General features: G+C 44.8%; 1 protein-coding gene across 3 annotated transcripts in view; it reads right to left on the minus strand.

Moving 5' to 3' along the window:
* The window catches only part of ZNF667 (zinc finger protein 667), an 81,811-nt gene extending 59,570 nt beyond the window's left edge, over window positions 1–22,241 (minus strand). The window contains exon 1 of one of the 3 annotated variants that reach the window (XR_007455756.1): window positions 21,704–22,240. Coding sequence is in view for 2 of the 3 variants with exons in the window: in XM_049621849.1 (XP_049477806.1) it covers window positions 21,704–21,884 (181 nt within the window). In the remaining variant the exon portion in view is untranslated. Of the gene's footprint in view, window positions 1–21,703 lie in introns of all 3 variants that reach the window. The other 2 variants (XM_049621849.1, XM_049621847.1) reach the window with 2 other exon arrangements.
* Between the last annotated feature and the right edge of the window lie 223 nt (window positions 22,242–22,464).

Here is a 22,464-nt window from a genome sequence, read left to right on the forward strand (position 1 = left end):
AAATTTATTCCTAGATATATTATTCTTTTTGATGCTATTGTAAATAGGATGGTTTTCTTAACTTCTCTTTTTGATAGTTCAGTATTAGCGTATAGAAATAACTGATTTTTGTATATTGATTTTGTATCCTGCAACTATACTGAATTTATTATTCTAATGGATTCCTGACTAGTTCTTGATGTTCCTGTTCAGATTTTTGGAGACAACCTTTGAAGGGGCTGGATGCTTTGCGCTGGCCATTGAGGAGATCAACAGAGATGCCAATCTGCTTCCCAACCTCACCCTGGGTGTCTCCCTTTGGGACTCCAGGTGTCCCTGGCCCTTCAAAAGGTAGTGAATCTGCACTCAGGTTACAAGGGCTGCACTCCTAACTACAGGTGTTGGGGCAGCCCCCCTCTGGCTGCAGTGGTTGGAACAACAAGTTCAGCTCTTTCTAGTCCCATGGCAAAACATCTGGGGCTTTACAAAATTCCTCAGGTGAGTAGTCCTGAAACCCCCATCATTATGCTTAATTACATCCCTATTACAAGCATCATGGACTTACTTATTTATACAAAGTCAAATTCTTTTTGAGCCTCCTTATCCTAAACTACAAAATAAAGAAAACCATAGTCTTCTCCTTGTAAGTTGGGGGAAGGGCTGAAGAATAGATGTGAAGAGTGAAAACAGACTAAGTCCTAACGTGGTATTATTGTCTTGACTCTTACCCTCTTCCTCTTCTTCATCCTTCTGCTCTTCTTCAATTTCCTGTTATCATTGGCAGTTTTCTTATCACGTAGTAAAACATCAGAAATTGTTGGGGCGCCTGGGTGGCTCAGTCGGTTAAGCATCCGACTTCGGCTCAGGTCATGATCTCGCGGTCCGTGAGTTCGAGACCCGCGTCGGACTCTGTGCTGACAGCGCAGAGCCTGGAGCCTGTTTCAGATTCTGTGTCTTCCTCTCTCTCTGACCCTCCCCCATTCATGCTCTGTCTCTCTCTATCTCAAAAATAAATAAACGTTAAAAAAAAATTAAAAAAAAAAAAAAAGAAATTGTATTAAGGTCTCATACCCTGTGGTCATCATGTACCAAACCAACCTTTCAGATTCTCGGATGACAGTCAAATCTTGTCTCAGAGACATTATTTATACATCGCTACCACAACAAAAACAACCACAATAGTAGCATCCACTTAAGAAGGAACTCTGATTCTCCTGGAATTTTTCTAAGAAATTCTCATTTTGAGGAATCTGTGGTAGCGAGGAATTGTGCCTTCATTCTTGCCTGGGGATTTCAGAAGCCGTGAGTCCCACCCCCCTGTACCAGCCAGGAGAGGAGAATAGAAAAAGTGCACGGAGTATTCTCAGAAGAAAGCCTTATTGGACTTTCCATTCTTTTATGTGTGGCTGTCAGACAGAGGTCTGTCTGGGGCGCCTGGGTGGCTCAGCTGGTTGAGGGTCCAACTTTGGCTTAGGTCATGATCTCGCAGTTCATGAGTTCGGGCCCCGCATGGGGCTTGCTGCTCTCAGTGCAGAGTCTGCTTTGGATCTTCTGTCCCTCTCTCTCTGCCTCTCCCCTGCTTGTGCACATGTGCTCGCGCGCTCTCTCTCTCTCAAAAATAAAGTTAAAAAAATGTTGAAAATAAAAATGAAAAAATAAAGGGGCGCCTGGGTGGCTCAGTCGGTTAAGCATCCGACTTCAGCTCAGGTCATGATCTCACAGTTCATGGGTTCAAGCCCCGCATGGGGCTCTGTGCTGACAGCTCAGAGCTTGGAGCCTGCTTCGGATTCTGTGTCTCCCTCTCTCTCTTCCCCTCCCCCACTTGTCTCTGTCTCTCTGTCTCTCTCAAAAATAAACATTAAAAAAATAAAAAATTAAAAAATTAAAAATAAAAAAAAAGATAGAGGTCTGTACCTATGGTGTTTCCATGCTTCGGGTTGGATTTAAACACAGCTTTTAAAAAGAAAGATGTACAAGTAGACACCAGAAACAACTGTCTGGCCTTCTGAATTACTCAGTGACATAACGTATTTCAACAAATGCTACGGAAGGATATTCTCTCTTCCTATTTAACCTAGCTGTGTTCAGTGCCAGATAAATGGGGCAAGCCAACCAAGAATGGAGATACATTGTTGATTTTAAAGTATGTCCATCCAGCATGGTAAAAGGTGGGACGAAGGCACAGTGGTGTGGGTGGTTGTCATAGAAACGGAAGCACGTTCCAATTGAGCAGCTTTCTCAGAAGGGTTATTAGTGGGATTTGAATTTTAACTCAGAGATGAGATATTTAACCACCACAGCATGTCCTGCTGCAAATGACACCCTTTGAACAAAAGAGAAAAGACAAAGGGTACTGGGAAATCTAGGGGATCTATTACATTGGTGTCCAAGCATTCAAGAGGTTTTATTACATGCTCTCCCTGGTATCCATGTTTTCTTTCACTCCTTCCTAACTGTTGTACCCTGCATCCTTCTTGACGCAAAGAAATGTCAATTTTATTATAAATTTAAAAAAGAATAATCCATAAAAATAAAATATTAAAAAGCGTTATTTGAGAGAGGGGGGCAGCATGCGTGCAAGTCGGGGAGGGGCAGAGGGAGACAGAATCTTTTTAAAAATTATTTAATGTTTATTTATTTTTAAAATTTTTTTAACATTTATTTATTATTGAGAGACAGAGACAGAGCATGAGTGGGGTAGGGGCAGAGAGGGGGGAGACACAGAATCCGAAGCAGACTCCAGGCTCTGAGCTAGTCAGCTCAGAGCCCCACACGGGGCTCGAACTCACGGATCATGAGATCATGACCTGAGCTTAACGAAATGAGCCACCCAGGCGCCCCTAGACAGAGAGAGAATCTTAAGCAGGCTCCCGCTTGCGCTTTCTCTTTCTCTCTCTCTACAAAAGAATAAAAAGAACAGTCTACAAAAGAGAAAAACCATCAAACCTGGGTGGTGGGGGTGAGAGGGCTGGCTATCGGCATCGTATCAAATGCGCAATGCCCCGTCTTGGAGAGAGCGACAATCTGTTTGTTCCTTCGAGACACAAACAGTGCAGGCTCTGCCCGAGGGTCATTATCCAAATAAGAAAGGGGACCACTGCCTTCCCAAAACGGAGACTTTCCCAGCCTGACTCCAGCATGTCTCACATTGTCCTTAACTGCCCTCTCCGTTCTGACCTTGGTGGTGTTTGTGAGGCATTGAAACCCCCCTGGTCAAAGCCAGCAAGCGGACCCTCAGCAATGCCCTCCTGTCTCCCCCATGCTCTGCTTCCTCTGCCCCTTGCTCTTCCTCAGCTGCCCCACTGCTGCCACCTGCCTCATCCATCCGACAGACCACATCTGCAGCTGGGTTCATGGTGGCCCTGTCCCCCATCTCAGTCAAGACCATCACTGTAGTCAGGGTCAACAAGCAGGGTCCAGAGGTGAGCGGGTCCTTGCACAGCTCACTCCTCTGCTCCTCGTCCAAGGGGTCCTCTTGGGGTCGGCCTGGGGATATCTCCCCCCTTCCTGGACAAGGACCCTCAGTCTTCACTTGGCCACATCACCATCCAGTGTAATGAGGGCTCTGATGATGCCTCCTACTGTGTCCACCTTCTGCCCTGTTACCTGGGCTTCTTGATCCTGGGACCCCTGCTATTGCTTTCTGGGCAAGAAACCTGCCTGACACCTTTGGTGAAGTCAAGTTCCTCACCTTCAGTATGCTGGTGTCCAGCAGTGTCTGGGTGGCCCTCCTCCCAAGTCGCCACGGCGCCCAGTGCAAGGCCACTCTGGCTGTGGGGATCTCCTCCATCGTGGCCTCCAGCGCCAGGCCACTTGGCTGTATCTTTGTCCCCAAGTGCTGTGTGATCCTCCCTCATCCAAAGGAACACCCTTTGGTCTTTAAAGAAAAGGCCCAAGAAACCAGAAAAAAAAGGACCCCATCAGGATCGGGTTAAGATGGTGGAGCAGGATGGAGGCCCTGAGCTTGTCTTGTCCCTGAAATGCAGCTAGATCAGCACCAAGCCATTTTGAACACCTAGGAAACTGATCTTAGGATTAACACAACAATCTGCATAACCGGAGGCACAGAACTTGGCCATCCGCGGTGCAGAGAGGTGAAATGGGGGAAAGAAAAACCGTGGAGGGTAGGAAACTGTTTTTGCAGAGAGAAGACAGAGAAAGAGAAAGGGGAGAGTGTGGCGCATTGGGGATTGTGCAAGAAAAGCACTCCCCTGAAAGCAGCTGGAGAGAAAGAGACAGAAAGAGTGAAAACATTCAGAGGGGACTGAACAAGAAATCTGTTCCCCAAAACCATTGAGGAGAAGAAAGGAGAGGGTTTCGATGCCACCAGCATTCTATAAACAGTGGAGCACAGAGTCTGAAGTTCCAGATTTCAGTGCCTGGCAGTGCTCTGGCAAGGAAATAGGACAAATCGCCAGGAGCAGGCAGTGGGGTCTGAGGGATCTGTGTGCCACACAGGGAGAAATGGTTCCCCTACTTGTAGTGCATTTGGTAGAAGCCATACAGCCTGGCCTCATCACAGGCAAAGGTCCCAGAAGACCCTGGAGAGCAGCCGCATTTGTTGGTATTGGGACAAACACACCAGAGTGCAGTGACAACTGGTGCCAGCTGTGTGTTATGATTTGACTTAATCTCTGAACCTCTGCTGCTATGTGATTGCATGAACATTTTCTGGGGCAAGCTGGCACCTGGCCATTGATCTGTAAGACCCTCCCCCAGAGGGCTAGCACGCGTCCAAGCCACAGGGGTCTGCGGGGGTTTTCAAACACAACCCCATCTAAGATAAAACTCTGGAGGGAGGTGCCACCTAACAGGCAGAGCTTGGACACTGACAGGGTAGAGGCAGGAAGTGAATGGACGCCTGAGACAAAGGTAGGGAGCTTGATCATGGGGTGGTGAATGAACCAAGTTCCTGTGCTGGAGACTTAGGGAGTTGGGTGAAGTCATTTCCACCTCTCCCTCCCCCCGCCCGCATGTGCATCACATTGATCCACCCCAGTAAGCCAAGCAGCGCCACCTAGTGGAAAATGGGGCCATTACACCAACCCCCACCCCCCGACCCCCCACCCAACTGCGCCCTCCAAGCACATCCCCTGGAAGACCACCAAAGTCACTCCACCCACTTAGAGTATGGACTACAGAACCCTTCATAGTTTCAGTCCTAGGGGAAACTGGATGTAACGTCATTCAAGTTTCATTCTGTTTGCTGGCTCGTTTATTCGTTTTCTTTGCTTGTTTTTGCTTAAATTATTTTTTTCCTTTTTTTTTTTTTTCTTTTTCCCCCCTTTTTTTCTTCCTCATTCTTGGATACAGAAAGATAAATTTTTATTTTTGTTTTTGTTTTTCTTACATTATTTTTTATTTTTCAAATTTTTTATTCTATTTCATTTTACTTCATTTTATTCTATTTTATTATATAAATTTTTTTAATTTTAAAAATTTACTTAACTTTTTTTCTTCTCTTTCCCTTTTTCCTCTATCATATTGAGCTTCTTTCAATAAGCTTCTTTCAAAACACACCTAAGATCTAGCTTCCTTTATTCAATTTTTTGTTTTGTTTTTAATTTTTTAAATTTATTTTATTAATATTTTTTTCTTTCTTCAAAATGACAAGGGACACCTTGGTGGCTCAGTTGGCTGGGCATCCGACTTCAGCTCAGGTCATGATCTCAGTCTGTGGGTTTGAGCCCCCGCATTGGGCTCTGTGCTGACAGCTCAGAGTCTGGAGCCTACTTTGGATTCTGTGTCTCCCTCTCTCTCTGTCCTGCCTCCACTTGTGTTCTGTCTCTCTCTCTCTCAAAATAAATAAAATGTAAAAAAATAATTAACAAAATGACAATATGAAGGAATTCACCCCAAAGAAAGAACAGGAAGAAATGACAGCCAGGGACTTAATCAACACAGATATGAGCAAGATGTCTGAACTAGAATTTAAAACCATGATAATAACAATACTAACTGGGGTTGAAAAAGCATAGAATCCCTTTCTGCGGAGAGAAAATAAATAAAATCTAGTCAGGACGAAATTCAAAATGCTATAACCAAGATGCAATCACGACAGCAAGGATGGATGAAGTAGAGCATAAAATCAGTGATTTAGGAGATAAAATTATGGAAAATAATGAAGCAGAAAAAAGAGGGAAACAAAGGCAAAAGATCACAATACAAGACTTAGAGAACTCAGTCACTTATTAGAAAGGAATAACATCCAAATTATAGAAGTTCCAGAAGACAAAAAGAGAGAAAAGGGGGCAGAAAGTTTATGTGAGCAAATTATAGCAGAAAACTTTCCTAATCTGGGGAAGGACAGAGACATCAAAATTCAAGAAGCACAGAGAACTCCCATTAGATTCCACAAAACCAACCATCACCAAGGCATATTATAGTCAAATTCACAAAATACACAGACAAGGAAAAAATGAAAGCTGCACAGGAGAAAAGTCCTTAACCTCTAAGGGAAGCAGATCAAGGTTCATAGCAGACCTATCCACAGAAAACTGGCAGGCCAGAAAGGAATGGCAGGATATATTCAATGTGTTGAATTGGAAAAAGTGCAGCTAAGAATCCTTTATCCAGCAAGGCTGTCATTCAGGATAGAAGGAGGGATAAAGAGTTTCCCAGACAAAAACTAAAGGGAGTTCATGACCACTAAACCAGCTCTGCAATAAATTCTAAGGGGAACCCTTGAGTGGAGAAAAGACAAAACAAAACAAAACAAAAAACAAAGCAACAAAGACTAGAAAGGACCAGAGAACACTGCCAGAAACACCAACTCAACAGGCAACACAATGGCACTAAATTCATACCTTTCAGTACTCACTCTAAACGTGAATGGAATAAACACTCCAATCAAAAGTCATAGGTATCACAATGACCCATTTTGAAAACAAGACCCATCTATATGCTGCTTATAAGACACTCATTTTAGACCTAAAGAAACCGGCAGATTGAAAGTAATGGTATGGAGAACTATCTATTATTCTAATGGTCATCAAAAGAAAGCTGGAGTAGCCATACTTATATCAGACAAACTAGATTTTAAAACAAAGACTGTAACAAGAGATGAATAAGGGGATTATATTGTAATTAAGGGGTCTATCCACCAAGAAGATCTAAGAATTATAAATATTTATGCCCCCAATGTGATAGGACCCAAATATATAAATCAATTAACCACAAACATAAAGAAACTCACTGATAATAATACAATAGTAGAGGACTTCAACACCCCACTTACAACAATGGACATATCATCTAGGCAGAAAATCAACAAGGAAACAATGGCTTTGAATGACACACTGGACCAGATGGACTGAACAGATATATTCAGAACATTTCATCCTAAAGCAGCAGAATACACATTCTTCTCAAGTGCACATGGAACATTCTCCAGAAGAGATCAGATAGTAGGTCACAAATAAGCTCTCAACAAGTACAAAAGTATCAAGATCATATCATGCACATTTTCAGACCACAATGCTATGAAACTCGAAATCAACCACAAGAAAAAAACTGGAAAGACCATGAATACTTGGAGATTAAAGAACATCCTACTAAAGAATGAATGGGTTAACCAAGAAATTAAAGAGGAAATTAAAAAGTACATGGATTGGGGCGCCTGGGTGGCTCAGTCGGTTGAGCGGCCGACTTCAGCTCAGGTCATGATCTCGCGGTCCGTGAGTTCGAGCCCCGCGTCGGGCTCTGTGCTGACAGCTCAGAGCCTGGAGCCTGTTTCAGATTCTGTGTCTCCCTCTCTCTGACCCTCCCCCGTTCATGCTCTGTCTCTCTCTGTCTCAAAAATAAATAAACGTTAAAAAAAAAATTAAAAAGTACATGGAAACCAATGAAAATGAAAACACGACAGAACAAAACTTCTGGGACACAATGAAGGTGGTCATAAGAGGGAAGTATAATGCTTCAGGCCTTCCTAAAGAAGGAAAAAAGGTCTCAAATACACAGCCTAACTTAACACCTAAAAGAGCCGGAAAAAGAACAAACAAAGCCCAGACCAGTAGGAAAAAAGAAAGAAATAATAAAGATTAGAGCAGAAATCAATGATACCGAAATCAAAAAACAAGAACAGATCAATGAAGCCAGGAGCTAGTTCTTTGAAAGAATGAACAAAACTGATAAACCCCTAGCCAGATTGATCAAAAAGAAAAAGGACCCAAATAAATAAAATCAAAAATGAAAAAGGAGAGATTACAACCAATACCGCAAAAATACAAACAATAATATGAGAATATTATGAGCAATTATATGCCAACAAATTGGGCAATCTGGAAGAAATGGACAAATTCCTAGAAACATATAAACTACCAAAACTGAAACACGAAGAAATATAACATTTGAACAGATCCATAACTAGTAAGGAAGTTGAATCAGTAATCAAAAATCTCTCAACAAACAAGAGTCCAGGGCTGGATGCCTTTCCAGGGGAATTCTACCAAACATTTAAAGAAGAGTTAACACCTATTCTTTTGAAGCTGTTCCAAAAAATAGAAATGGAAAACTTCCAAACTCATTCTATGAAGCCAACATTACCTTTATTACAAAACCAGACAAAGACCCCACTAAAAAGGAGAACTACAGAACAATTTCCCTGATGAACATGGATGTAAAAATTCTCAACAAGATAATAGCAAACTAGATCCAACAATATATTAAGAGAATTATTCATCACAATCAGTAGGATTTATTCCTAGAATGCAGGACTGGTTCAATATCCACAAATCACTCAATGTGTTACATCACATTAATAAAAGAAAGGATAAGAACCACATGATCCTCTCAATAGATGCAGAGAAAGCATTTGACAAAACACAGCATCCTTTCTTGATAAAAACCCTCAAGAAAGTACGGATAGAAGGATCATACTTCAAGATCATAAAGGCCACATATGAAAGACCTACCGCTAATATCATCCTCAATGGGGAAAAACTGAGAGCTTTCCCCCTAAGGTCAGGAACATGACAAGGATGTCCACTCTCACTCTCACCTCTGTTATTCAACGTAATGTTGGAAGCCCTAGCCTCAGCTCTCAGACAACACAAAGAAATAAAAGGCATCCAAATCGTCCAGATGGAGGTCAAACTTTCATTCTTCACCGATGACATGGTACTCTATGTGGAAAACCCAAAAGACCACCAAAAAAACGTGCTAGAACTGATCTATGAATTCAGCAAAGTTGCAGGATATAAAATCAATGTAAAGAAATCGGTTGCATTTCTATACACCAATAATGAAGAAACAGAAAGAGAAATCAAGGAATCAATCCCATTTGCAATTGCGTTAAAAACCATAAATACCAAGGAATAAACTTAACCAAAGAGGTGAAAAATCTATACACTGAAAACTATAGAAAGCTTATGAAAGAAATTGAAGAGAACACCAAAAAATGGAAAAATATTCCATGCTCGTGGATTGGAAGAACAAATATTGTTAAAATGTCGATACTACCCAAAGCAATCTACATATTCAATGCGATCCTTATCAAAATAACACCATAATTCTTCACAGAGCTAGAACAAACACTCCTAAAATTTGTATGGAACCAGAAAAGACCCCGAATAGCCAAAGCAATCCTGAAAAAGAAAACGAAAGCTGGAGGCATCAAAATTCCAGACTTCAAGCTGCATTACAAAGCTGTAATCATCAAGATAGTACGGCACTGGCACAAAAACAGATACTTAGATCAATGGAACAGAATAGAGAACCCAGAAATGGATCCATAAACGTATGACCAACTAATCTTTGACAAAGCAGGAAAGAATATCCAATGGAATAAAGACAGTCTCTTCAGCAAGTGGTGCTGGGAAAACTGGACAGCGACACACAGAAAAAATTAACCTGGACCACTTTCTTACACCATACACAAAAATAAGCTCAAAATGGATGAAAGACCTAAATGTAAAACAGGAAGCCATCAAAATTCTAAAGGAGAAAACAAGCAACAACCTCTTTGACCTCGGCCGCAACAACTTATTACTTGACATGTCTCCGGAGGCAAGGGAAACAAAAGCAAAAATGAACTACTGGGACCTCATTAAAATAAAAAGCTTCTGCACAGCGAAGGAAACAATCAGCAAAACTAAAAGGCAACCGACAGAATGGGAGAAGATATTTGCAAACGACATTTCAGATAAAGAGTCAATATTCAAAATCTATAAAGAACTTATCAAACTCAACACCCAAAAAACAAATAATCCAGTGAAGAAATCGGCAAAAGACATGAATAGACACTTTTCCAAAGAAGACATCCAAATGGCTAACAGACACATGAAAAAATGCTCACCATCACTCATCATGAGGGAAATGCAAATCAAAACCACAATGAGATACCACCTCACACCTGTCAGAATGGCTAACATTAACAACTCAGGCAAAACAGATGTTGGCGAGGATGCGGACAAAGAGGATCTCTTTTGCATTGCTGGTGGGAATGCAAGCTGGTACAGCCACTCTGGAATGAAGGTTCCTTAAAAAATTAATACTAGAACTACCCTATGACCCAGCAATTGCACTACTAGGTATTTACCCAAGGGATACAAGAGTGCTGATTCGAAGGGGCACATGCACCCTAATGTTTATAGCAGCACTACTGACAATAGCCAAAGTATGGAAAGAGCCCAAATATCCATTGACTAATGAGTGGATAAAGAAGCTGTGATATGTATGTATATATGTGTGTATATATGTATATATATAATGGAATACTGCTCGGCGATCAAAAAGAATGAAATCCTGCCATTTTCAACTACATGGTTGGAACTAGAGGGTATTATGCTAAGCGAAATTAGTCAGAGAAAGACAAATATCATATGACTTCACTCATACGAGGACGTTAAGATACAAAACAGATGAACACAAGGGAAGGGAAGCAAATATAATATAAAAACAGAGAGGGAGACAAACTATAAGAGACTCTTAAATAAAGAGAGCAAAGTGAGGGTTGCTGGCAGGGTATTGGGTGCAGGGAAGGGCTAAAAGGGTGAGGGGCATTAAGGAGTGCACTTGTTGGGATGAGCACTGGGTGTCATATGTAAGTGATGAATCACTAAATTCTATTCCCAAAATCATTATTAGAGTATATGTTAACTTGGGATGGATGGATTGGATGGATTGGATGGATGGATGACCCCATCATACATAGCCTGTTTGTTGCAGAGAAATTGTAACCTGATTATACAAAATACCCCCCAAAATCAATAAAAAAACAAATGACTTATTTGAAAAAAAAAAGAAATGAAAATGAAAAATGAAAAAATGAAATACAGACAGGCAATTTACAGAAGCAAAACCTGAATCATCAATGATTAGTAAAAAGCTGCTAAGTTTGATTAGAAATCAAAAATAAATTTAAACCACCATGGAGTACTCCTCATGACAATGCCAAAAACTACAAGTCTGTAATCACTGTTGACCAGGATGTAGACACACACATACACACACACACACACACACACACACACACACACACACACAGAAAGGATTTGATAAACTTGGCACCTGTTAAAGAATATTTCCAGAATGAATTCTTAAGTAAAATTAGGAAGGTATAAATGAGTGTCAACTGGGGTGCTTGGCTGACTCAGTGGAGCACGTGACCCTAGATCTCGGGGTTGTGAGTTAGAGGCCCACGTTGGGTGGAAGGATTACTTAAAAAAATAAAAAAAATTGTGACTTTTGAACCATGTGGACATTTTACATGTTCAAACATAAAATAAAATTTAAAAAAAAGTCAAAACACCACCTATAAAAATAGGGAGGGGGGCATTCAACTTCTCTGTGCCTGTCTCCTCCTTTGCAAAATGTGGATAACAACAGAATCCACCTTAAGGACTTGGTATAGAAACTCAATGAACTCATCAATATATTGCACTTAGCAAAATCTCTAACATGTGCTCAGAGCTAAATAAAGGTTCCTATTATAAATTGATGATTTTAAAGTTGAGCTAATAATCACTATCCTTTAAGTTGCAGGGAAAATTATACGACAATAATGCAGGTAAAGCATGGGGCACATAACAGGCAATTAATAAATAACCACTACAACTTAAGATTCTCTGGAGAAACAGACCAATAGGATATATATAAAGAGATTTCTTTTTTTTCTTTTTTTAAAATATAATTTAGGGGCGCCTGGGTGGCTTAGTCGGTTAAGCGTCCGACTTCAGCTCAGGTCACGATCTCGCGGTCCGTGAGTTCAAGCCCCGCGTCGGGCTCTAGGCTGATGGCTCAGAGCCTGGAGCCTGCTTCCGATTCTGTGTTTCCCTCTCTCTCTGCCCCTCCCCCGTTCATGCTGTGTCTCTCTCTGTCTCAAAAATAAATAAACGTTAAAAAAAAAATTAAAATATAATTTATTGTCAAATTGGCTAACATACAGTGTGCTCTTGGTTTTGGGAGTAGATTCCCATGATTCATTGCTTACATACAACACACAGTGCTTCTTAGGACCAATCGGCTCATGTGTTTATGGGGTCTGAGAAGACCCACAGCTTGCCATCTGCTCGCTGGAGACCCATGAAAGCCAGTGTTGTAAATTCCACACCAAGGGGTCAGCCTGAGACAGAATTTGCCCCTTCCTCAGCCTTTTTTGTTTTATTCAGGCCCACAGTGGATTGGGTAATGGCAACCACGAAGGCAGGGTCTTTGGCTTTACTCAGTCTACTGATTCAAATGCTAACATCTTCCGCAAACACCCTCACAGACGCACAGAAATCACCTTTTTTTTTTTTTCCAGAGTTTATTTTTAAGTAATCTCCACCCAACGTGGGGCTTGAAGTCACAACCCCGAGACCAAGAGTCACATACTCCAGTGCTGAGCCAGTCAAGAGCCCCTCAGAAATCATCTTTAACCAAGTATCTGAGCAGCCCATGATCCAGTCAAGTTGACACATAAAATTAACCACCACAATCACCAAAAATGGGGGTGAGGTTAAGATTTATTTTAAAAGTCATACATGACCATATAACTAGATGTCACAAAAATGATGGGTAATGGGCTATAGTCAGACTCCGGATGTGTCTGGCCAACACAGTGTTTGCAAAACAATTTCTATCAGTGCCCATCTCTAAAAATAGAGACGCTTTCCACATGAATTGGCGTTCCTTGGGGTGAAAAAAAAATCACAGTTTAGGGGAATTCTAGGTAAGTCTGCATCCCCACATAGCAGCACTCTGCTGGAGATGTGGGATGGATTCCGTCCACAACTATCCCCATCGCTCTCTATGTCTCACACCCTGCCAGCACCCCTCGCTTGCAGCATTTGCCTGCCCCGCACGGGGAGCCGAGTTTGAGAACGCCTGCGTGCAAGCAACACCCCTCAGCCCGGCTGAGCAATTGCGGGATGTGGCCACCAGGTGGCACCATGGCTGTGTGCTGCTCAACCACTAGATGGCACTCGATAGCTTTAGGAAAAGCAACTACCATCTGCTGAGCTCCTACTGTGTGCTGGGAGCATCAGATGTGACTTCCTGAAATCCTCACAAGTGTACATAGGGAGTTGTGCCTCCTATATGGTGGCGGGGGGGGGGGAATGAGGCTCAGAGAGAGGCCCCATTTATAAGACCGGACAAAGCATCTCTCTGGGTGGCCAGAAGGGTTCAAGGCCATACTGGGTGTCAAGCGTTCAGCCTAACTTCTGCTGCACAGTGTGTGCTTGGCAAATGGCACTTAGTTGCTATATTATTACCACAGTTGCTTGGTTATTATTACCAGATGCATCTGACCGTCAGTTCTGCTGGTTGCTCCCAACAGTGAAGGAACCCTGACATTGAGCTGGTCCACAGCCACAGCCACCCTGAGTCAAGGCTACCCTTCTTAGCCTCCCTCACAGCCGGTGTTAATGGAACACGGGCAGAGTGATGTATCCCCTTTATGCCCACTTTCATCCAATCTCTCCCTTCCTTTAGATTGCACTGCACTTCCTCCCAGAAATCCTCCCTGGGGTAACCCCCACTCTGCCTCCCCTCTCCCAGCTTAGGTGGAGGAAGCATTTATTAGCTTGTGGTCCCTCAGGATCCTATACTTTTCCTCATCTCAGAGCTTTTCACACTCACGGCTGCCCATTCGTTTGTCTGCCCAACCTCTGCCCACACCACCTCACCCCAAAGGACTCTGAGGTGAAGGAACGAACGAGGAAATTCTTCTTGGGGTAGAAGAATCTCTACCCCTGTGGTTCCCAATCTGGACTGAGCACCTGAGGAACTCTTTCTTCTTTCCAGCTTGATTATCACTGACACATGATACTGTGTAAGTTTAAGGTGCACAGTGTGTTGACTGGATACAATTATACTGCAAAATGGTTAACACCACTGTTAGCTAACACCTCCATCTAGTCACACAAATACGATTTCTTTAAAAAAATTGGAGCAGCACCACCTGGGGCCAAATGAAGCCCAGTGTCTGGGATGGAGCCCCCCACGTGATTCCAAACTGCGTGAGGTAAAGGAAATGTTATAAGGGTGCTGTGCAGACCCTTGGCTATTCTGTCAAGGTCTTGTTAGAGTCAAAAGAAAGAAGGGATCTTTCTTGGGGGAATGGGGCCCCAGGAATCTAGAATGGGGTTACATGTTCCAATTAACACCAATTGTAATGCCTTTTGGGTTTTTTCCCCACTTGCCACCATAAGCAGTTCTCTGACACCAGCTGGGGGTCCTACAATTTCAACTCTTTTTTAAAAAATTCCTTTTAATGTTTATCTATTTTTGAGAGAGAGGGAGAGAGACACAACGCGTGAGCAAGGGAGGGGCCGAGAGAGAGAGAGAGAGAGAGAGAGACATAGAATTTGAAACAGGCTCCAGGCTCTGAGCTGTCAGCATAGAGCCCGATGCGGGGCTCAAACTCAGACCACGAGATCATGACCTGAGCCGAAGTCAGACGCCCAACCAATTGAGCCGCCCAGGCGCCCCCAATTCGACCCAATTCTAACACCTTACCAGAAATAGCGTGACATCCCACAGTGAAGGACTCAGTCCTACAAGACTGGCCCCCCAACCTTCATACACCAATCCAGGTTGTCTCCTGTGCTTCTGGCCAACCGGCTGTCAATCAGAGGTTCCCACGACGCCCTCCTCAGGTTCAATTAATTTGCTAGAGCAGTTCACAGAATCCAGAGAAACATTTTACTCACTAGATTAGTGGTTTATGATAAAAGCACAGAACTTGAGAACAGCCAGATGTAAGGGATGCTCAGGACCAGGTACGGAGAAAGGGTGTCTGGGTCTCTCCCACATCTCCACATGTTCACCAACCTGAAAGCTTTCAGAACCCCATGCTTTTGGGGTTTTAGGGCGGCTCCATTACATAGGCATGATCAATTAAATCACCGGCCATTGGTGTTTGATCCAACCACCAACTCCTCTCCCCGCCCAGAGATCAGGGGGGTGGGGGCTGGAAGTTCCAACCCTCCAGGACTTGGTCAGTTCTCTTGGCAACCAGTCCCATCCCTACGTGCTTTCAGAAAGTCACCTCATGAACATGTTCAAGGCACCTTCATCACTCAATTCCAAGGAAATTCCAAGGTTTTAGGAGATCTGTGCCAGAAATGGGGATGAAGACCAAATAAATTATTTGTTATTATAAATCACACATGTATATCGCTATGTAATCACTGTAACATCGGAGGTAGAAAACAGCAAGGCTCACGGGAGGTTCAGACATTCAGCGGACGAGCAGGCTATACACTTGTTTTGTGGCCCTGCCCAAGTGGGACAGCCCGCTCTGGGCTGGATTTTCTTGATGAAACGGGGATTGTCGAGACTAAACTACATTCTTGGGGCTACGGCGAAGGTGCAGTAACGTAAGTGCTTTACCCACTTTAGCACATAGTGAATATTCAGTACATGGCAGCTACTATTAGCAATATGAATTGTATTAAACAGATACTATGTGTCATCTTGGTAAGCAATTAGGCGCCAGCCACTTCACATTTACTATCAGAAGAAAAACAACTGAAACCACCACCAACGGTTATTGGACTCGTGTGGCGGGCACTGTTTTTAAGAGCTGTAGTTATTAGCCTGTTTACTCTGTGATAATCCCGGGAGGTGACATAACCCACCATCCTGAACAGGAGGACTGCTCGCCATCACCTCAGTAGCCAGGTAGCTACAGAGCCAAGATCCTGAGGCAGGTCGGCAAGCACTGTGTAGACTCACAACAGGATGCATCAGATCAAGCGGCAGAAGGGGAAAGACAGCACAGAAGGGGGTAAACGACGCCACTTCAAGATGTGCCTCCTTGACACGGCAGACACAAGACAAGCTCTAAAAACAGAGTAGAGGCTACCCCCTTTTTTTTTAATTTTTTTTTAACCTTTATTTTTGAGACAGAGAGAGACAGAGCATGAACGGGGGAGGGGCAGAGAGAGAGGGAGGCACAGAATCGGAAGCAGGCTCCAGGCTCTGAGCCATCAGCCCAGAGCCTGACACGGGGCTCGAACTCACGGACCGCGAGATCGTGACCTGAGCTGAAGTCGGCCGCTTAACCGACTGAGCCACCCAGGCGCCCCGAGGCTACCGCTTTTTAATCTCTAGGAAACCCTGGACCAATGGGAAAGGCTGGACTTCAGTCTGCACTACAAGCCACTCTTGCTTACTGCGCTTTCCCTGGTGCCCTCCCGTAACTAACGCCCAGGAAAATCTTTTTTCTTCAGTTGAAGATGGTATTGAAGGCAATGGCTTCTACCATTTCGCAGTTACTGTTTCCCTGGGTCTCTCCCGTGTGCACAGGAGGTGTGTATGTTATTAAACTTTTGTTTTCCTCCTGTTAATCTGTCTTATATCAATTTAGTTATTAGACCAGCCAAAGAACCTACAGGGGAGGTTCCGCCTGGGAGTGAAGTGAGGTCCAGGTCTCAGTATTTTGTTTGGTCTATGAGAAACACTCCAAATGGCAGCTCACATCAGCATTAATAAAGCAGGAGCATGGTCCAGATCACTGGTCAGTTTGTTTTTTTAAGCAGCCCAGCTATTACTGGGGTACATGAGTAGCTCTGTTGGTTGAGCATCTGACTTTGGCTCAGGTAATGATCTGGTGGTCTGTGAGTTCAAGCCACACTTAGGGCTCTCTGCTGTCGGCGAACAGCCTGCTTCAGATCCCCTGTCCCCTCTCTCTGCCCCTCCCCTGCTTGCATCCTCTCTCAAAAAAAAAAAAAAAAAAAAAGGCAGCCCAACCATTATCAAATGACTTCTTGCCTAAGTGAGGGGGGGGGAGGGGCGGGTAACAACAGGCTCTTTCAATACCTTCCCCAGCCCACCCTCCACAGGAGTGCTGTAGTTGGAACACTACCAGCCTAATTCTAGATCAGACCTAATAGGGGGTGGGGATAAATCATAATAGCATTAGAGGGAATTAGACTATTTGGGGTTGGGGGTCATAGGTTGAAGGCACAACACGGCCCCACATCAGGGCTCCTGGCTTCTGCACAAGTTGGCTACAAATTCAGAGGGTCCCACTCGTATGGGGCTAGTGGGCTCCCAGAACTCAGGAAAGCACCATACTTACAGTTACAGTTTTATTATAAAAAATATGTTGGGGAAGACAAAATTTCCTTTACCCTTCAAAGGCTTTTCTGGCTGGTCTAAGAATTAAACTGACATGAGATAGATTAATAGGAGAAAAACAAATTTAACTTTGAACACACGGGATCCCCACATACATAAAAGAGAGAGGTTTCAAGACAGAAAGGTAAGATGAGGTACCCATGCCATCCTGAGCTAAGGAGTGGGATCGGGGGCTGGGGCTTCAAAGGGGAGCAGGGCAATGAGAACAGATGTTTGGTAAGTAGATGTTTGCCCTGCCATACAGATGGGTCACTCAGGTAATATTTATCTCTGGTAATAACGCTTATTCTGGAAAGACCCCCAATTTAGATTCTTCTAGGCAGTTAAGGGAGGGGTAAGTTTCTCCTGAGCCTGCAGGATCTTGACTGCCTTCAACTCAAAATAGTCCACATGCCAAACTGGCACCTTTTGGGGAGCCTTGCAAGGAACACCTTCACAATTATTTAGATGAAGGGGTTAGTCACTGAATGAAGGAAGGCAAAGTAGGCAAAGACCTCTTTAGGACTTAGGAATGAAAACATTAATGACAGAGCACAACAGACCTTTATAGATGACCTGGTCAGTGTTTCTCCAACCTAATACGTTAGAATCTTCTGAGGAGTTTTAAAACACAATGCACTGGGTCACAACCACCACAATTTGAACTCATCTCCAGAGGTGGATCTGAGCACAGTATTATTTTTTAAAATTTATTTATTATTTTGAGACAGAGAGAGAGAGAGAGACACATACACAGTGTGCATGTGCAGGAGAGACAGAGAGAGGGAGAGACAGAATCACAAACAGGCCCTGCACTGCCAGCATGGAGCCTGATGCGGGGCTCGAACTCATGAACTGTGAGATCATGACCTAAACTGAAGTTGGACACATAACCAACTGAGCCACCCAGACGCCCCGCACAATATTATGTTCTTTAACAGCTCCCAAATGGCTCTGATGTAAAACCAAGACTGAGAACCAATGAATGTACAAAGTTGTGGGTTTTTTGAAGATTTTTTTTTATTAAAAAAAAAATTTTTTTTTTCATGTTTATTTATTTTTGAGACAGAGACACAGCATGAGCAGGGAAGGGGCAGAGAGAGAGGGAGACACAGAATGTGAAGCAGGCTCCAGGCTCTGAGCTGTCAGCACAGAGCCCAACGCGGGGCTCAAACTCACGAACCGTGAGATCATGACCTGAGCCGAAGTCGGATGCTTAACCGACTGAGCCACCCAGGCGCCCTGAAGATTTTATTTTTAAGTGCTCTCTACACCCAACATGGGGCTCAAACTCACAACCCCAAGAACAAGAGTCACACGCTCCACCAACTGAGCCAGCCAGTCACCCTGTACTGTTTTTAAAATCTTTTTAAAAATCTTTTTAACTTTTTTTTTTTTTTGAGAGAGAGAGACAGAGGAGAGAGGGGGAGGGGAAGAGAGAGAGGGAGACACAAAATCCGAAGCAGGCTCCAGGCTCTGAGATGTCAGCACAGAGCCAGACACGGGACTTGAACTCACAAACCACAATCGCTTCTCGGCCTTTTGGCTAAGATCAAGTGTGAACTCACAAACCACAAGATCATGACCTGAGCTAAAGCTGGATGCTTAACCCACTGAGCCACCTAGGTGTCCCTGTGTACTAAGTTCATTTTTTTTTAATTTTTTTTTAACGTTTATTTATTTTTGAGACAGAGAGAGACAGAGCATGAACGGGGGAGGGTCACAGAGAGAGGGAGACACAGAATCCGAAACAGGCTCCAGGCTCTGAGCAGTCAGCACAAAGCCCGACGCGGGGCTCGAACCCACGGACCGTGAGATCATGACCTGAGCTGAAGTCGGACGCCCAACCGACCGAGCCACCCAGGCGCCCCCTAAGTTCATTTTTAAGATGAAACTTCATATACTGCCCCAAATGGAAAACCAGTACCACCTGCCATAAAGATAGTCTTAACAGTAAATACAATGAAAACAGATATAACCTGATAAAAGGGATTGGTAAGCGTTAAGCTGCTACAGATAAACTTACCTCTTCACTGAGAAAGCCTGAAAGAGAAATGAAAAAATAACTTCCTGACCACAGGATTTGGGCCTCCAGAGGTCATGAGGGGCACTGACCTAGTTAAACCCTGATTTCAGAGACAGGGCAAGGGAAACATGACTTAGCCCAATTTTGCTAGACAATTAAAAAAAAAACAAAACTGGAGCGTCTGGTTGGTTCAGTCGGTTGAGCATCAGACTTCGTCTCAGGTAATGATCTGGAGGTATGTGGGTTCGATCCTGGTGTCGGGCTCTGTGCTGACGGCTCAGAGCCTGGAGCCTGCTTTGGATTCTGTGTCTCCCTCTGTCACTGTCCCAGACCCACTCACACTCTGTGTGTCTTTCTCAAGAATAGATAAACATTAGGGGCGCCTGGGTGGCTCAGTCGGTTAAGCATCTGACGTCAGCTCAGGTCGTGATCTCATGGTTCGTGAGTTCAAGCCCCACGACAGGCTCTGTGCTGACAGCTCAAAGCCTGGAGCCTGCTTCAGATTCTGTGTTTCCCTCTCTCTGACCCTCCCCCAATCACGCTCTGTCTCTGTCTCTCTCTCAAAAATAAATAAACATTATGGTGCAGCCACTCTGGAAAACAGTGTGGAGGTTCCTCAAAAAATTAAAAATAGACCTACGCTATGACCCAGCAGTAGCACTGCTAGGAATTTACCCAAGGGATACAGGAGTACTGATGCATAGGGGCACTTGTACCCCAATGTTTATAGCAGCACTCTCAACAATAGCCAAATTATGGAAAGAGCCTAAATGTCCATCAACTGATGAATGGATAAAGAAATTGTGGTTTATATACACAATGGAATACTACGTGGCAATGAGAAAGAATGAAATCTGGCCCTTTGTAGCAACGTGGATGGAACTGGAGAGTGTGATGCTAAGTGAAATAAGCCATACAGAGAAAGACAGATACCATATGGTTTCACTCTTATGTGGATCCTGAGAAACTTAACAGAAACCCATGGGGGAGGGGAAGGGAAAAAAAAAAAAAAAAGAGGTTAGAGTGAGAGAGCCAAAGCATAAGAGACTGTTAAAAACTGAGAACAAACTGAGGGCTGATGGGGGTGGGAGGGAGGGGAGGGTGGGTGATGGGTATTGAGGAGGGCACCTTTTGGGATGAGCACTGGGTGTTGTATGGAAACCAATTTGACAATAAATTTCATATATTAAAAAAAAATAAAAGTTATAAAAAAATAAATAAACATTCAAAAAAAGGCAATGAAGGCATATCTGAGACTAAGAATAAGATGTTGGATACAAAGGGAGGGTAAGGTGGGGTGAGGAGAGGGACACCAGACCTTCTGACTGTAATTCAAAGTGACCTCCAAGTCAACTGAGCTCCCCCTGGTTATTTTACAGATGACGCGAAGATGGACAGGACAGCTTGCCCAAGCAAAGTTAGGGCCAGTGCTTGGACCAGAGTGAGAATTAGAAGTCCGTCCCCATAATTTTCCACTTGAGGAAACTCAGAGCTCCTCAAGGACGAGAACTCACCAGGGTCGTGCAGCAGTGGACGTGACAAGGGCAGATTTCTGGAATTACAGGGTCCTACCACCAAACCCCGTAGCATCCCACCGGTTAGACAGTCATTGGCTGTGTGCTGAGAAGCAAGATTAACGTTCACAAAACCCACTACGCCCATTTCTCAAATCAACACACCGAGACTCCAGAGTAGGCGAGGGACTTGTCCAAATCCCCAAACCGAAGATGACGACGATGACAATCAGACACTAACACTTGAGAGGTTACGGTGTGCGGGGCACTGTCCTAAGGTTCCATTAGAGAGTCAAATTCTATCATCCCCCTCAATTTGGGGGAAACGGAGGCACAGAGTGTGTGCACCTTGCCCGGGGTCTCAGAGCTAGTAAGGGGCAGAGTAACTCCAAAGATCATTTCACAAAAGGGGAAACTGAGGCCTACAGAGGACGAAAGGGTCCCAACCCAAACTCCCCGTCGCAGAGGGGGTGGGGGGTGAGGGTACAAGTGGGCGACTCAGAATCTACGACACCTTCAAATTTGCCCTCTTCCCCTCGATGGGAGCTATGACGTCACATGTCGGTGGGTGGGGGCTGTTACTAGGAGCTTGGGCATTGCATTCGGAAACCCGGGGGTAACCGGGGGTCGCACTCACCTCCGGAGGCACTTCTTTGGAGCCGGCACTTCTGGACTCGTGATCGAGGTCCGGAGCGCCCCGCCTGCGCAGACTCGGCGTCCCTCCACCAGCGCGACCTGCGACACTGCCCAGGCAACCGAGGCTCGCGGACTCCTGGACACCACGGACCGCGAATGCGCGCGGCCAACTCAACGCGCATGTGCGCCCCCGACCTGTCGTTCAAAGCCTGCGGTGTGGCATCTCTGCCAGTCGGAATCCTCCTTCCAGCCTGGCCCCGCCTTATGCGTCAAGCTTCCGGCGTCTGGCTGTCTCCAGGGCAACCATCAGACTGACGGCCTAGGAACGCGAGGCCCAGAAACTTCTGGGTGTCGTAGACTCAAAGGGGCAGAGAAACAGGAGGTGCCTGGGAGTGAGAAAGGTCTCCGACGCAGGAGTCCCCGCCTCCTTTCCCTGGCCCAGCTTGCCAGGTCCTACCACAGTGCCGACCCGTTCGCGAGCCTTGGGGTCGGTTGCAGGGGGCTCTGCCCTCACAGCGGGCATCGCAGAGCGGGCCGCGGTCGCCATGGTAATACCTCTGGCTCGCCGCCCGCCCCTTGCGTGGTGACGTCATGCGCCGAGGGAAGGCAGTGGGCGCATGCGCCTAAGATGGGAGGTGTGAGGTTGAGCGGTGGGCGGGGCCGGGGAGCGGGGCGGGGCCGGGGAGCGGGGCGGAGCCGGGGAGCGGGGCGGGGGCGGGGAGCGGGGCGGAGCCGGGGAGCGGGGCGGAGCCGGGGAGCGGG

Source organism: Panthera uncia (assembly GCF_023721935.1).
Source record: "Panthera uncia isolate 11264 chromosome E2 unlocalized genomic scaffold, Puncia_PCG_1.0 HiC_scaffold_19, whole genome shotgun sequence".
Taxonomy (NCBI): Eukaryota; Metazoa; Chordata; class Mammalia; order Carnivora; family Felidae; genus Panthera; species Panthera uncia.